At 42.0% G+C, this 14308-nt stretch overlaps 1 protein-coding gene across 3 annotated transcripts; it reads right to left on the bottom strand.

The window, feature by feature from the left end:
- Nucleotides 1-131: 131 nt before the first annotated feature.
- UBE2I (ubiquitin conjugating enzyme E2 I) lies at nt 132-14169 on the bottom strand. 3 transcript variants are annotated; one of them, XM_056337138.1, is made up of 7 exons: nt 14021-14169; nt 9215-9293; nt 8914-8997; nt 5624-5696; nt 3867-3976; nt 3615-3694; nt 132-783 (listed from the first exon to the last, which is right to left on the bottom strand). In XM_056337138.1, the coding sequence occupies exons 2-7, from the start codon at nt 9278-9280 to the stop codon at nt 720-722; spliced, it is 477 nt and encodes a 158-aa protein (XP_056193113.1). In that variant the 5' UTR covers nt 9281-9293; nt 14021-14169; the 3' UTR covers nt 132-719. The 3 variants fall into 3 exon arrangements, with proteins under 3 accessions (XP_056193113.1, XP_056193114.1, XP_056193115.1); XM_056337139.1 differs by lacking the exon at nt 14021-14169 and adding an exon at nt 13845-13958; XM_056337140.1 differs by lacking the exon at nt 14021-14169 and adding an exon at nt 13620-13739.
- Nucleotides 14170-14308: the final 139 nt, after the last annotated feature.

Here is a 14308-nt window from a genome sequence, read left to right as displayed (position 1 = left end):
GGCAGGGCAGGGAAAAGAAATGGAAGGCAACATCTAAACAAAAAGATAAGTGCAGCATCACAGGACTTGCACTGAATTGTGTTCAAAGCCATTTAAATGGCAGTATTTTAATGAAGATAAATGAAACAAAGCCCTTTATATAAACAGTTTATTTACTCTAAACAGCAACACAGACAGAATGCCATATAAACACAAAGGAAGTGATGCAGAATAAGGATGCTGGCTGACTTTGGATCTCAGAGGCTCTTAAGCAATAACAACCTAGTTTCTGAAAGATAGAAAAACAAACTCAGGGAGGGAAGGGGGTAGAGGGCATGTTTTTTTTCATACAGCCAGCTAGAGGCTAAATATAGTTCTAACATTTTAAAGCATGCCTGCATCAGATAGCAAAGTAACTAGAGATACTAGTGAATTTATAGAAGTATAAAAGTTTATAATTTTACAGCAGTTGAAATACTGACATCAATATTAAAATAAAAGCAAGTTTTACATAACAATCAAAAATACAAAAGACTGAAGGAAGAGACCCTGTATGAAAAAACGGGGGGCAATTCAGCAAATTTAGAACTGTATACAAGTGGCGAATATGGAAAATGGCACACATACAACCCCCTCCCCTAAGTGGATATTAATTGTACATAGCAACATTAGATTTTGCAAAAGTTTTGTAAACAAGTTCTTGCCATCCCTTCCTTTTTAAGATGCTGCATGACAGATGCTTATGATGGTGCAAACTTCTTGGCTTGTGCTCGAACCCTCTTTTCATATTCCACTCTGTTTTGGCTGTATAGAAGAGAGAGAAAGGGTAATTGCAGCTTGAGAATTCAGAGGTCATATTACAGTTACTGTTCTGTTTCTCTTCAATATGAAACTACATCATTGCTGAAGGCAAAACAAAGGAATTCACCGAACTACTTTAACGGCCTTTCTGGACCATTAGTCTGGTAACTTCCTTTGGAGGGAAGCACTGTTCTGTTTAACTAGTTACTTCCCAAACCTTATCTGTCATTAAATGATTGTACTATCTGACTTCATACCATATGATATGGTCTGTAAACAGGTTTGCGCTTGCTCTTTCTGAAGGCCTGCTGTACCTTACGTGCAAGCATTCTTACTCCTCTGAACGTAAGCTTTCCACTACCCCTTAAGACCTGAGGTCATAAAAAATAAATTCCAGCATCCTAACAGCACAAAGTGGTTGACGAGAGCAGTTTGCTAACAGTTGGCAGACTTTATGTGATTTTAAAGCATCATCTTTACTGCTTTGGGGAGAGAGGAGAAGCACTTTTAAGAAACAGGAAAATGATAATGGTATGGTAGTTTCAGCCTTTTATCTCTGCAGACCCTGACACACTGCATTAGGTTTATCCAAACCTTCAGTTGAAAAAAAAAAACCCAAACAACTAGCTCAACATTTTGAAAAAGCACTGTAGTTCACTTAAGTCTAGCATACTTGCTACGGATTGATTAAACAAGCAAGTACTACCTTCAGAGAACTAACACCAGTCATTAAGCCACCGACTCAACACATACAAGGACAAATTCTTTGTTCTCTATTCTTGGGCCAACAAGGAATGGTAGTAGCTTAGTAGAACATCCATTTACATTCACCACCATATTTTGTATTGGCTGTCAGAAGTGTCCGTCAAGAGCTAGACAAAAATTTGTTACCATTACTCTTGTGCCAAAGGTAGTTTACAGTGACTAGATTTTGCAGACAGCTTTGCAGTAAACTTAACTTACTTTCAGCTATGAAGGCTTGCTGCAGTGAAAAAAAAAAAAAAAAAAGGCAGCAAATTATATCCTCAGAATTTGACGGTTTGAGGGGAAGAAGTAGTGATGCCAATTCTGATCACAACCAGTTAACAATTACCAGCACACAGACTGAAAATACTAGAGCTTCTTCTCATAAACAAACTTACAAACTGTATTCTGGAATTTTTCCTTTAAAGTTATATTGCACTGTCACATGAGAACACAACCTAGCTGTTAAGTCTTACATCCTCAAAATCTGCACGAAGAATGCCTGCCATAGTAGACTCTGCATGCCTACAGTAGAGGAGGAAGTAGGTTAGCACATCAGGAGTGCTAAAGTTAGAATGACAGTACCAAAGCAATCCTGAGAATGAGAACAAGTATTCTTATTTTGAATACAAAGTTTAGTCAAGTTAAACTTCAAGAATAAAAGACATCTATGTAAACAATACTGCATCTTCAGTATTTTATCAACTATGCCAAATTACAGATGCATACACAATCCTGCTCTGTTGAGGTGCTTCTACCTGTTGCTCATTATGAGTCACACTCTCAGACTACAGAAAATATAGCAACCCATCTGAAATACTACACATCCAAGACATAAGAGAATAAATGGAAGACTATATATGTCTGAAGTAACAAAACCAGTGTGTAATAGTTTATTCTCAATAGTTCGGGTTTTTTTTCTAGAAGCACAATAAAACAGGAACAAGACTAGCAAAGACTGATCCTTGTACATACAAGCATGTGGGATGAAATGGAAAAATAAAACACACAGACTACTTACACAAGTATATTATTCCTGCCCTATATTCCCTCAGTACTTTTTTTAAAAATGGAGGGGGGGGCCTGCCTCATCATCACTGGCTCCTAAAGGTGCTACCTGCAACTGTGGCCACCTAACTGTCCTCCATATGCACTTAGTCCCATCAAGTCTTCAGCAGATACTTAAAAAACAACATTGAGTGAAGCCTTTAATTAAATCAAAGACACACTACCCATTCCTATGTTTCCTTTTCTCTAGGATCCTGTAACAGACATTTCTGATACAGCTTGCATGTGAAGTCTCACAAAATGCCATTTTTCAAACATGGTACTATCCTGGAATTGTTCATCTGTCCAGAATAATAATTCCACATTTCCATCTTGTACATTATTTCAGTAGTTGTCAGTGCCAAAAGCATTTGTTTAAAGTGCTCTTCTCCCCTAAAGTTTACTGATCAGCCATCCATTTTTAATGGTGGGAAAATTTTAAGATTAAGCCTATAAGAAAAAGTACTTTCTAGCTCACAAAGGATCATCTTTCCCAACTGATGCAAGCTGCATTCTGCTAAAGCCACAAGACAAGCTTTCTGTACTTTTTAACCTATTCTTTTGGAAGATCTAGTTTTCACAAAGTGCTACGTATTTCCTCCAGCAATCACAGCAGCTCTCCCTCCTTCAGGCACAAGTGCTTATAGGTACTCACTACTGGACAGAAGTTACTCCTGTACTGATGAATGGGACTTGTCACCTAATTTGGTCTCCTCTATCACTGGGTCTCATGAAATCATTATGTCTCATTACTACTACTCAGCCTTTAGGGAAAAGGATTCTGTGCCGGGCTAGAATCGTGATGAGAATCATGGTCTAACGAAACAGTCTTCACACACTTTATTGCTGTTGTGATGCTATTAAGAGCTCTACTAGTCTATTCACCATGAGGTTACTGGTTTGGCACAAGCTAGACATCACCACAGGACACAGCCATGAAGGTCAAGAAAATTACCCTGATCATTCCTTCATTTGCATGTTATAAGTAACAGACAGCTGCAACCAATATAACAGCTTTCAAATTGATACACAAAGATACTTGCCAGTAAATTGTGTAAGCCTCTGCTTGAGCTGGGTCTTGAATATTTGGTTCATTTAGAAGTTCTTGTATTCCTAACAAGATCTGTGGACAAAGGAGTAGAAGTAACACAGGCATTACTAAAGAGACATTCAATTAAAAAAAAGCCTTCTAAAACCAGCTGTAGAAACACACAGCAAACATTTTTCATTCACATCAGATAAGCAAGCAAAGCAAATAAAAAGGGCTAAGAATACATCCAAGTACAATTAATGACCTGTTTAATTGTGATTGCTGGCCTCCAGTCCTTATCCTCCTCTAAGATGGAGAGACACACTGTGCCTGAAGGATACACGTTTGGATGGAATAATGGTGGTTCAAATTTACCTGACGAAGAAGAGAGAATTACTTGCATGCAGTGCTAAGACTAAGATCAGAGAGTTGGTTTGTATCAGTTAGGACAGAAAAACAAACCCAAAACTGGCCAAAGACAAGCCTCCTGCCCCTGTCCCCTGTCCACCCCCAGCATCCCTGCGGCACTCCTTCGCCACAGCACCGCCCTCCTCCCCCCCCCCCCCCCCCCCCCAAAAAAAAAAAAAAAAAAAGCCTTGCAAACTGCTGGACTTATCTTGCACTTAAAGCAGTACTCCATCACATCTGTCGTATCAGTCCAGGCAACATAACACTATCATTGTAACCAGTGATCTTTTGGTTTAGGGATCAGAACTGACAGATTGTAGCAGCTCTATAATAAAGACCTTTTTAAAACATTCCTATCTTTCTAGACTCACATACTGTTACATAAAAGAAAGATACTGCCCTTCACTCATCTCTTCTCTCCTCACTTTAAAACGTTCCATAAAAAGATGACAGAGTTCCTAGCAATTTTTCAGTTATACTTCCTTTGTCTATAATCAAGATGCCCTGAACAAGAACCAAGTTTAAGCTGCAAGACTGAATGAAGTAGTAGGCTTGTGCAGCTCTCCTTCTGCTACTCCATCTATATTCTGGCATTTCTTTAATCAGGACTTAGATGCAACAGCCACTATCTTGAGTAATGTAATGAACACCTGTTTAGCAATATGTAAGATATCTACATATTAATGCAGTTTTCTAATCCATCTGGCATCACAAGTAAAGTCTTGCTCATGAGCTGCTGAATGAAGTTCAGTAGAAATTCAGAACCTGCATTGGTAAGAAATCTTAGGAGTCACATACACAGCTTACTTTAAGGCACCACAGTTCATTTAACACTTGCAGGATGTGCCTGTTGGTATTTCTCCAGATACTGATGTTAAATATTTTCTAGTTAAAATGTTTCCTCTTGTGTCACAATGTATTTAGGTAGTAATAAACAAAAGGAGTAGCCAAGACAACTGTTACAGCTGAAACACTAAAATGAAACAAGAATTCCTATCAAAAGAGCAGTTTGTAATCACTGTCATTGACTTGATACGGTAGCCAATTCAAGAACCAAGAAACTAGGCAAAGCAACAGGTGTTTTCAGATTTCTAAAGTAGGCAAGTTTGAGATGGGATAAGGAAAATTCAAAAACTCAACAAGGAAACTAGGTATCTGAAGATACTTGTTGTACATAGTATCAGAAAAGGAACAGATTGATGTTTTAGAGCAAGTGGATGAAAAAGTTGAAGTTGATGGAACATTTTTTTCCCCCTAAGTTCTTGGCTTCTGAGTAAGGCCAACTTCACAAGCAAAGGGATTTGGTTTAACCATGTCTACCTATTAGTTTCCAAAGAGTGCTGATCAAGCAGCAAACACTTCCAGTTGTTTTTCTGTCAGACTCTGAGGAAACCCACACAGCAATCCCCCTCGCCTCCCAGTTTTGTTATACTGAGCACTTCACTCATTTCATCACAACTTTCTAAATGCAAAGTGGTGGGTGGGAAAAGAAAAAAAAGCAACCTTTCTTAAAAAAAAAGAAAAATGTTAGGAAACTAATAACCATTAGTAGAACATCATGGACTAGTTTAACACTGACTAAAAACCATGGGCTTATTAGAACATTTTACTTACATTTTGGGGGTGAAGAAGGGTAATCATCCTTGAAAAGCATCCGTAGTTTAAATAAGCCTCCTTCCCATGGTGTCTATAAAAAGTTAGGGTACAGTTTAGATTAAAGAAAAGTCAAAACTCGTGGAAAAAAGCTTATCAAGGTGACAGTTTCTCAGGCAAAGTACAAGGCATCCTTCTGCTACATAGCAAAAAATAGCTGTTCTACGCTGCAGCATGCTGTCTAGACTGAGACAAGTTATCCTACCTATATAAGGAGCTGAAGGAAAAAAACCCTGCTTTTCCACTTCATTACAGCTAGCAAGCATTGCTGAGTCATTGATAGAGTTGGGATCATAGCTGACAAAACCATCTAGTTTTATATGACACACATGCAATGAGGAAGGGGCCATTATACCCCGCTGAAAAGAAGTCTGAGAAGATAGAATGTGGATACACCCCTTAAGCACGTGGATGTAAATGGCTCCCATTTTGCCTCACAAGAATGTGTCTAAGCAAGCCATAAATCAACAAAAAATCTGGACACCACTGTAGTACTGCTACAGTTAATGTAAGGTTTACTAATCTAAAACTAACTCTGTAGTTGGTAGCAAAGAGTCTGACAGATTTCATCTTTTTGTGTAAAAGAAATTCCAAGAAGCTTTTTATCCCCATCAGAAACTGGGAAAAGCACTAACAAGAGCAAGTCCCATGCTGCAGAGCAGACCAAATAGGGCAGCATGACTCAAAAGGGTCATATAAATATGGAAAAATGTCTAGCAAAAGAGAAAAGCCTGTCTCAAATATATACTTCATGGTCATCTTAGTTGGAAATAAGGAAAAAAGCCCACCTTCTGACAAACTGACTTCAGGTAAGAAGTACAGAAATACAGAAAAGCTTATTACGTATGTAAAATTCAGACCACTTCTCTAACTTGCCCTTGCTATGGAAATACTGCAACGGAAGTAAGTGCTGGGTTAATTTTTTAAAACAAACTGGAATAACGATGGTCTCACATCAGCATAAATGATCAAATCTTATCCTCAGGTATGTTTGAAGACCACCTTAGAAGGAAATCCTCTATTCTTTCCTACCTGAATTGTGTAATTTTTAGCACAAGGGAAAAAACCCCCCACTCGAGAAGAGCAAAAGCACTCCATTGTTGCTGGGACTTTCTGTGCAGAGTCTCAAGCTAGAACAGGAGAAAAACCTGCTACAGAATACAAAGATAACTGTGTTTTAAGAAGTGAGTTTGATTATATTTGCTACAGTGTATCTAAAGAAAATGTTCTGAACAGCAGTAGCCAGCTGTCAACAACTAGCAATAACTATTCCCCATACCTTCTCAGAAGACACAACTTGTCCATTTTTAGAAAAGAGCCTTTTGAAGAATAAACTCTTCCCATTTTGTTTGCCTTCAGTCATAGGGAAAGACAAATAGCTTTTAATAGTTTCTTCAAGTAAAACGCCAGAACAGTCAACAAAAAGTTTTAACATACTTACTTTACTTACTTTTACTCTATCTTTCTGATAGAGCAACATAGCTACATATGAAAGACAGCCGACACTCAAAAGGCTTACTATGGTAACAGTATGACAGCAGCACCATCAAGATCATATTGCATTACCAGACAGGTTGCAGATATTCTTCCAGTTGAGTTCTAGGTAGTTAACAAGTGATTTGCTGTCAAAAAGGTGAAAGGAGGTATCCAACCCAGGATTAACAACACTTCCATTTTTGATCTGGTTGACAAGAAAGCATTTTGGTGGTTTCAACTACTCATCTGTCTCAGGGGAAGCAACTGCAGTACAGCATGCCTTCAAACACAGAGGCAACAGAGAGCAACTGGTTGGTCTGGTAGAGATGAGTGAGGCGTGCTGCTGGTTGTTAAAGAGATGGCATTATTACTGATTAAACCCCCTGATTTTTAAAAGTATCACCAATCACATGAGCATAACTGATCTTTTCCTGGTGCAACACATTTTCTAGGAGGCAAGAAGTTGGCTTTAAGAGTCTTATCCACTCCATTTTGTGGTTTACAAAACTTTAAAGCAGTAGCATAAAGATTTTGTATAGCATGTATTTAAAGGTGACATCTTAACTTGCTATTATGATGGCTAACCTTGCTTTGGCAGAACACAAGGGGATGAGTTTTTCCTTACACTGACTTTTAGATGCTTCTTTAAGAACTAACTTGAGCTGTGCTAACAACTACCAAATACTGAGCTAAGTTAGAACTGTAACAGCAATGCCATGTTCAGTGTTAAACTTAGTAGTACAGAATCTGCAGGTTTTGCCTACACATGCTGTCTTCTCAGAATCTAGGAAACAAGATATGAAGGGGACTTAAGCAAGAGGCAGTAATACAGGCAAAGCAACAAAAGTCTCATATCCAATGCAAAAACACCAAAAATCCGAAGAATGAAAATGATGGAGTAATTAATACTATTATCTCAGAAGAAACAACTGCATCCAATGAATTGAAGAATAATGTCTACATACTAACATCTTGAAAAACAGAAAGAAGATCCTGCTCAGAATGAGATGTTGTAATGGCAGTGTACAAAATCAAAGAACCTTCATGCATTAATGATTTTATCCACTTGAAAGTTTGCATTTGTCCTATCCCCTAGATCAAGTTGATAAAACCCACAATTTTGGTCTCTACAGACTTTTCCCTTTCCCTCTTTATTTTAAGGAAAGGGACACAGAAGCACATGTGAAATCAGATAAAAAGAAACAACATTGGGGAGTTCTATTTTTCTTTCCCCAATACAAAAAGAGAGAATTCCATAAAATGGAAGGTGATGACATTCCACGTTGATAATGCAGAATTATTTTCCATGGAATAAAAAAAAAGTTAAAAACAGGGCTACAGCACTTCTCTAGGACTGAAGGGCCTCACTGTTCTGTGGACAAAAAAAGGTACTGGCAGTAAACCAGCAGAGGAAACATTCTGGTAGTATTAATTTTCAAGCTTTAAGGCTTACACCAGCATTTAGTAAGAACTGAAGTCAAACCCTGGCATGAAGCATAAGACAATCTCAAGTTTGCTCAATGCAGGATTCTTACACACTCCTCTGAAAACTTTTATTCTTAAGGTGGTCAGTGCCAACAGCTGAACAGGCTCATTGTGTATATTGTCCCGTATCATTCTTAGGCTACTCCACCTGGATTCTAAAGTAGCAGCAGGACCCAAGCATTTCTATTAAACTACGTGTAAGTTATACTCCAAATTGTCAGTGCACCACATAAGCAGGATTATGTTACTTTTCACCATAAGTGAGATGTCAGGACAACAGTAAGTCTTACCCCTTTCTTTCCTGGAATAGCACACTCCCAGTTCATTAGATTCATTGTGCCATCTGGATTTTTTGTAGGTACTGCTACAAATCCCTGAATTAAGGCAAAAAGCCAAAGGGTGAGCATTTCAGTAGGTGTACTTAGAATACTTCATGACATACATTCAAACTTTACATAGTTATTTCCTTTTGCGCTACATAGTTTTAAGCAGCTTTTTTATTTAAAAAGAAACACATCAGGGTAAAAAAAAAAATCATCATTAGAACACCATAATAACTGCAGTCAGAAGTTTGACAACTCTCATACTTACAAATGGATGATCTTTTCTCCAGGCTTTTCTCTCCTGTGCAAGTCTGCTAAGAGCTATGCCAGACATATTCAGAGTCCCTCTAAAACAAAAATAATTGCTTTTAGTATAATCTTTTACTTGTAGTGTAAACAACACATTATATCATCTATTTATAAGCCCTACTCAGGAAATATCCTGGCCTCTGAATTTCACTACTACAGCCAAGACACAGGCTTTTGCGCACCTTGTAGAAGTTAACATCAGGAATAATACTAAATTTTCTCACATCAACATCATCTTTGTTACTGGACTTGACCTACTAAATAGTATCCCCACCTTGTGTTTTGTATTTGAACCACATCTCAGAAACTTTGACAGTAGCTTGACAACAGAAACACTAGCAGTATTGGGAAAAGTGCTTCCTACTTGTGTGACTGATGAACACATACCTATCTCCTTACTACACCACAAAAGGTATGGCTTTCTTCTGTAGGCAAACACCTGTACTGCTCCTGTTTCTGCCGAACAGCAATAAGGAATGTAATTTTTAGACTGTAAATTCCCATTGAAAGCCAGTATTCTACAAAAGAGCAACACAGGCACAGAATTTAACAAAATCTTCTCAGTTTTGCAGTGATGCCACTACACAACTTCTTGACAGCAGCAGAAACAGACAGCTATAGAAAACTGAGCTGAGGAAAAGCCACTGGGCCACTCATTCGACGAGGCAGGTTTCCAGTTCCAGTATAAACTGAATGATCTTCCTGCACCTTCACTGCCTTAGTACCACCCAAGCATGGTGACTGAGGCTGCAGAAGAAACACTCAGAGCACAGGTCACTATTGCATATGATGTATGAACAGCTCCAGACATGATGGTTGCAACAGAGGGATGTTTTCAAATTCAAGGAAGGGTCCTCCATTCACCTAGGAGAGCAGTCAGAGCAAGAGTGTATTTTTCCTTGTCAAACTGTACCTAAACTCAGAGTTTCATGACCCAAAAAAAACTCCAATGAAGGTTTTAATCCTTCTCCCTACTGCACTTCTACACATTTTAAATAAGAGCTGATAACCTGGCAGTTGGTTAAGTCATATCAATTTGTTCTCAACTCCACACCTAGCTAACAAGCCCTTACAACAGCCAGGAGAGTAGAATTCTTCCACTAAACAAGCTCACAGAACTAATGAAAGGAGTGTTACCACTCTATTAAAACAAACGTTTAAACACTGGTTAAGAATTAATGCAAAATTAATGTTGTTAGTGCACAGATTACTTGTAAGAGTATTGCAGTCTACTACTATAACCATATGAATTGTAGCTCAGAAAGATATTTGAAAGTCTCACATGTTCATGCTATGCCCTTTAGCATGATGTTAATGCTGTAAAGACTTACCAGGCACTGACCTACTCCATGTAAGATATGTAGATCTGTTCATCTGCTATACCCTTTAAAGACTAAAAGACAGCACGCTTCCAATTTAAGTATTTACACATCGTCAAAAGTGGCTAGCAGTGCAAACACCTTAAAGTCTTTAAAAGCAACAGATTAAGAGTTCTATGTAGTTCCTAGGAAAACTGGTATTTCAAATTCCTCCTTCTAGCTTTCCCCCTGCCCCCCAAAGTCAGTTTTGCATGGACACCCATAATCCGTAATTTCAACTTCAAACTAGCAATTAAATTCACATCAGATAGATGTTTTTGAAAAAGGGACCATTCATGCTCAGTAAACACGCACACAAAGAAATCCTACATTCAGCCTAATATTCCCCTAGTATTCCCAACACAGGTATCTGTATCTTGGTTATGTCAGAAGATTTGCAGGACTTGGTCAACACAAACTGTACATACCACTTCAGATTTTAGTCTGTTCATATGCAGAAGATGCAGAGCCACTGAAAAGATACCACCTGAACAAGAACTCCCTTAACTACATTATACAAAGAGTAATTTTAAGTATTTTGTGAGCCCATGCCCATGCAACAGCTGTAAATGAACTACTGAATATACTACGGCTTTTGGTTGTGCTGTTGGTACCTGGTGGTCCACTGTAATAATAATAGCCTTCCAAAATAAGCTGAGAAAATTATTTGTGCTTATTAACCATTCAAATATACTTCAATAGTTTACTAACTCAACTACCTCTTCTGCCAAGAAACATTGCAGGATGCTTCCAGACACATGAATTATATTTCCTGTGGCTAACAGCCAATTAATTACATGTACCTCAAGAGAAATGCCAGCTTCTCAGAGGGCATATAAACAACATGCATCCTACGAAACATCACCAACCAAGTAACTTTTCAACAGAAAAAAACCTGCAGGTTTTCAGGCCCTGTATCCCACCTGCTTTTGCAACTAGTTATACACTATACTGTGCCCTAGTAAATTAAAGGTTTTCTTATGTTCTATAAATACTTTTTCAAATCTCGAGACATTTGACTTGGTTAAGCACTGATAAGACTACATCCAAAACGTCACTGTACACAAGAGAGCACAGGCTTCACATGTATAGTCTCCACAGGCCTGACAACAGCAGACAGGCATCTAAAACCTCATCACAAACTACTACCAACTACAGATTAGAGACAAATAAGACTGGAAGCCCACTTAAAAAATGAAGATCCCATTAGGTAAGCATCTGCCCAAAGGCAAATCAATCTATCAACAAACTGCTGATACATACTCTATAGCAGCTCTTTGGTAAAATAATTTAACTTTAGTTCTGCTGGAGCCTGAGAGAGGATAAATGGAGACCAATCATCCCTGTATATATTTTGGTATCAGAAATTATGGAGTAGCAGGAGGAAGTGAAATACTAAGTGGGTATTAAACCTGAAGGTATGATATTCTCACTGCTACTTTTATCTTCAATAATTTATGTGCATAGTTTGTTTGCTTGGCTTCCCCCCCCTCCCCGAATAGCTGTTTGCCCAAATATCTGTATGTTAAAGTTTAGCTCTTGCAAGCTTTTGAAACCCCTCACAAATGCAAGACAACTATTAACCTGAAATTGTTAATTTTTTTTTAAAAAGACACTCCCAAACACCCAACACCACACAAACGAAAAAACCCCGAACACCCCAGTTCTTAAGAGTTTTGATTTTATTTTTTCTAGTCCCACATCCAATTTGTTTTCTTCACCTGAAAAATTTACTGCTAATGAACAGAATGAGAAGACTCAACATATTCACACATGACATCATTGAAAAGAACACAAAATTCTGCACCAGGGAAAGTTTTATCAACCCTACCTTGCAGGGGCAACACAAGCTTAAGAAACCAGTCTTCCTATTTTGTTTGGGTTTAGTCCCCCCAAACACACCCCGGCATTAAGAGGTAGTAATGCTCCTTCTACTGCTATCAGCTCATTAGAAAATTAACAGAAACTTCCAAGTTTACTCAGTAGCTGCTGCCTCTGCTGCTGTCACTACCACCTATTTTGGAAAAAAAGGACAAAGCAAAACTGACACACCCATCACAAATGCAGACTGTGTTGCATTACAGATCACTTTACCCATCTGCAACCTCTGAGTGGTGGGAGGAGGGAACCTGTAAAAGCCAGCCTTGCAAAGAAGTGTTCTGCTGCCACAGGAACAGCAGTCACATCCACAATTCTGACCCCTGACAAGACTCCAAACACATCAACAACATGCTACTTCAGTCTCAAGAACTGTCAGCAGTTCTTAAATTCCTAACAGTAAAAAAATAATAATAGTTTATTGCTAGCCTCACATTTTCACTTTGCAGGTTAAACGCTGAGAGAAGAAACTACCAGCTGGAGCAGCCTGCCCCAGAACTAGAGAAACTTTACTTTTCAGAATGGGCGGAGAAGGCCAAGGGCTGAGGTCTAGTCACAGCACGCCAGCTCCCGGCTGGAGCAGAAAGCCTCCTCCTGCCTGCGACATGCGAGAGGCTGCAGAGGCGGCGCGGCCCGAACGGCGGCCGCAGCCGCGGGGAGAACAACAAAAGGAGCCGCGCGGCGACGGGCCCCGATGCCCGAGCGGCCCCGTCACCGGGCCCGGGCGGCCCTGCCCCGCCGAGACCGCTGCGCGCGGGGCTGGCGGCCGCGGCCTTCAACAGGACACCCAGGCGCCCGCCCGCCGGCTCCCGGGCGAGTCCCTGGCGGGGCGGGCACTGCTCCGCGCAGGCCCGGCGGTGCCCAGGTCCCCGCGGCGAGCTCGGCCCACGGCAACCGAGGCCTTTAGGGGGCGGGCTGCGGAGCCACCTCGGGCAGGCAACGACGCGCCGGCGGGCCCAGCCGCGAGGCCACAGCCACTATATGCCCGCCCGCCCCGCGGCCGCCCGTCCCCTCGCGCCGCAGACGGCGAGCGCCAGGCCAGGCCCCCCCGCGCCGGCAGGGCCTGGGGCCGCCTGCGCGCCGCACTAGGCCCCGCCGTCTCAGGGCCCGCGCCCGGCCAGGCCTCACCGTGATCGGCCGCAGCACCCGCGCGTGTCCCGGATTGAAGCGGCGGCGAGTGACCCGGATGTTCCCGGCTCGGCTCCCCCCCTTTGTCTCTGTTTCGGAGTTTCCCTCCCCCTCCCCTTCCCTCCCCCCCCCCTCCCCGTCCACCCCCCACTTCCCGCTCCCTCCCTTTCCCCTGGGCGCGGAGCGCGGCGCCGCCGCGTGTCCCTCGTCCCGACCCGTCCGTACCGCCGCGCCGCGCGCCCTGAGCCCCCGCGAGCCGCCCGCCGCGCTGCGCGCTCCCTCGCGCCACAGGACCCGCGGCGCCCGGCCAGCGCCTGCGCACAGGACGCAGGGAAGGCGGCGCGGTGGGTCGGACCCAGCGCCCCCACGGACCGCCGCCGAGAAGCCGAGCGAGGTCTCACCCCGGGCGCTGAGAGCGTCACCCGCGGCCCCACAGGCCTGGTCCCTCGCAGGGCGCTGGCGCGGGTCTAGCAGGAGGCGCCTGCCCCAGGACGCTCTGGAGCCTGCCCAGATCCCGCCCACTGTGCCCGGCCGGGCCTCTGATTGGAGGGTGGGGACTCGGCCCCTGGCGGGGCTTCGGGGATGATTGGCAGGCGCGAGAGCCTGTCAAAGGGGGCGGGGCGGGGCGCGCCGCGGCGGCGGGGCAGCGGCGGGCAGGGAGCGGCGTTCAGGGGGCGGCGGGAAAGGGA

The sequence above is a fragment of the Falco biarmicus genome, chromosome 4, assembly GCF_023638135.1.
Source record: "Falco biarmicus isolate bFalBia1 chromosome 4, bFalBia1.pri, whole genome shotgun sequence".
Taxonomy (NCBI): Eukaryota; Metazoa; Chordata; class Aves; order Falconiformes; family Falconidae; genus Falco; species Falco biarmicus.
The sequence above is the reverse complement of the archived record's forward strand: the minus strand, read 5'-3'. Positions and strand labels throughout refer to the sequence as shown.

Bases quoted from the DNA above. Each gene is read 5' to 3' on its own strand.
- UBE2I (XM_056337138.1), bottom strand. From the start codon at position 9,280: ATGTCTGGCATAGCTCTTAGCAGACTTGCACAGGAGAGAAAAGCCTGG. The intron at 3,977-5,623 runs GTAAGTAAAATG...CTTCTTCGTCAG, and splicing joins CCCTTCTTCACCCCCAAAAT to GTAAATTTGAACCACCATTA. The intron at 3,695-3,866 runs GTCATTAATTGT...CTTTGTCCACAG, and splicing joins CAGCAATCACAATTAAACAG to ATCTTGTTAGGAATACAAGA.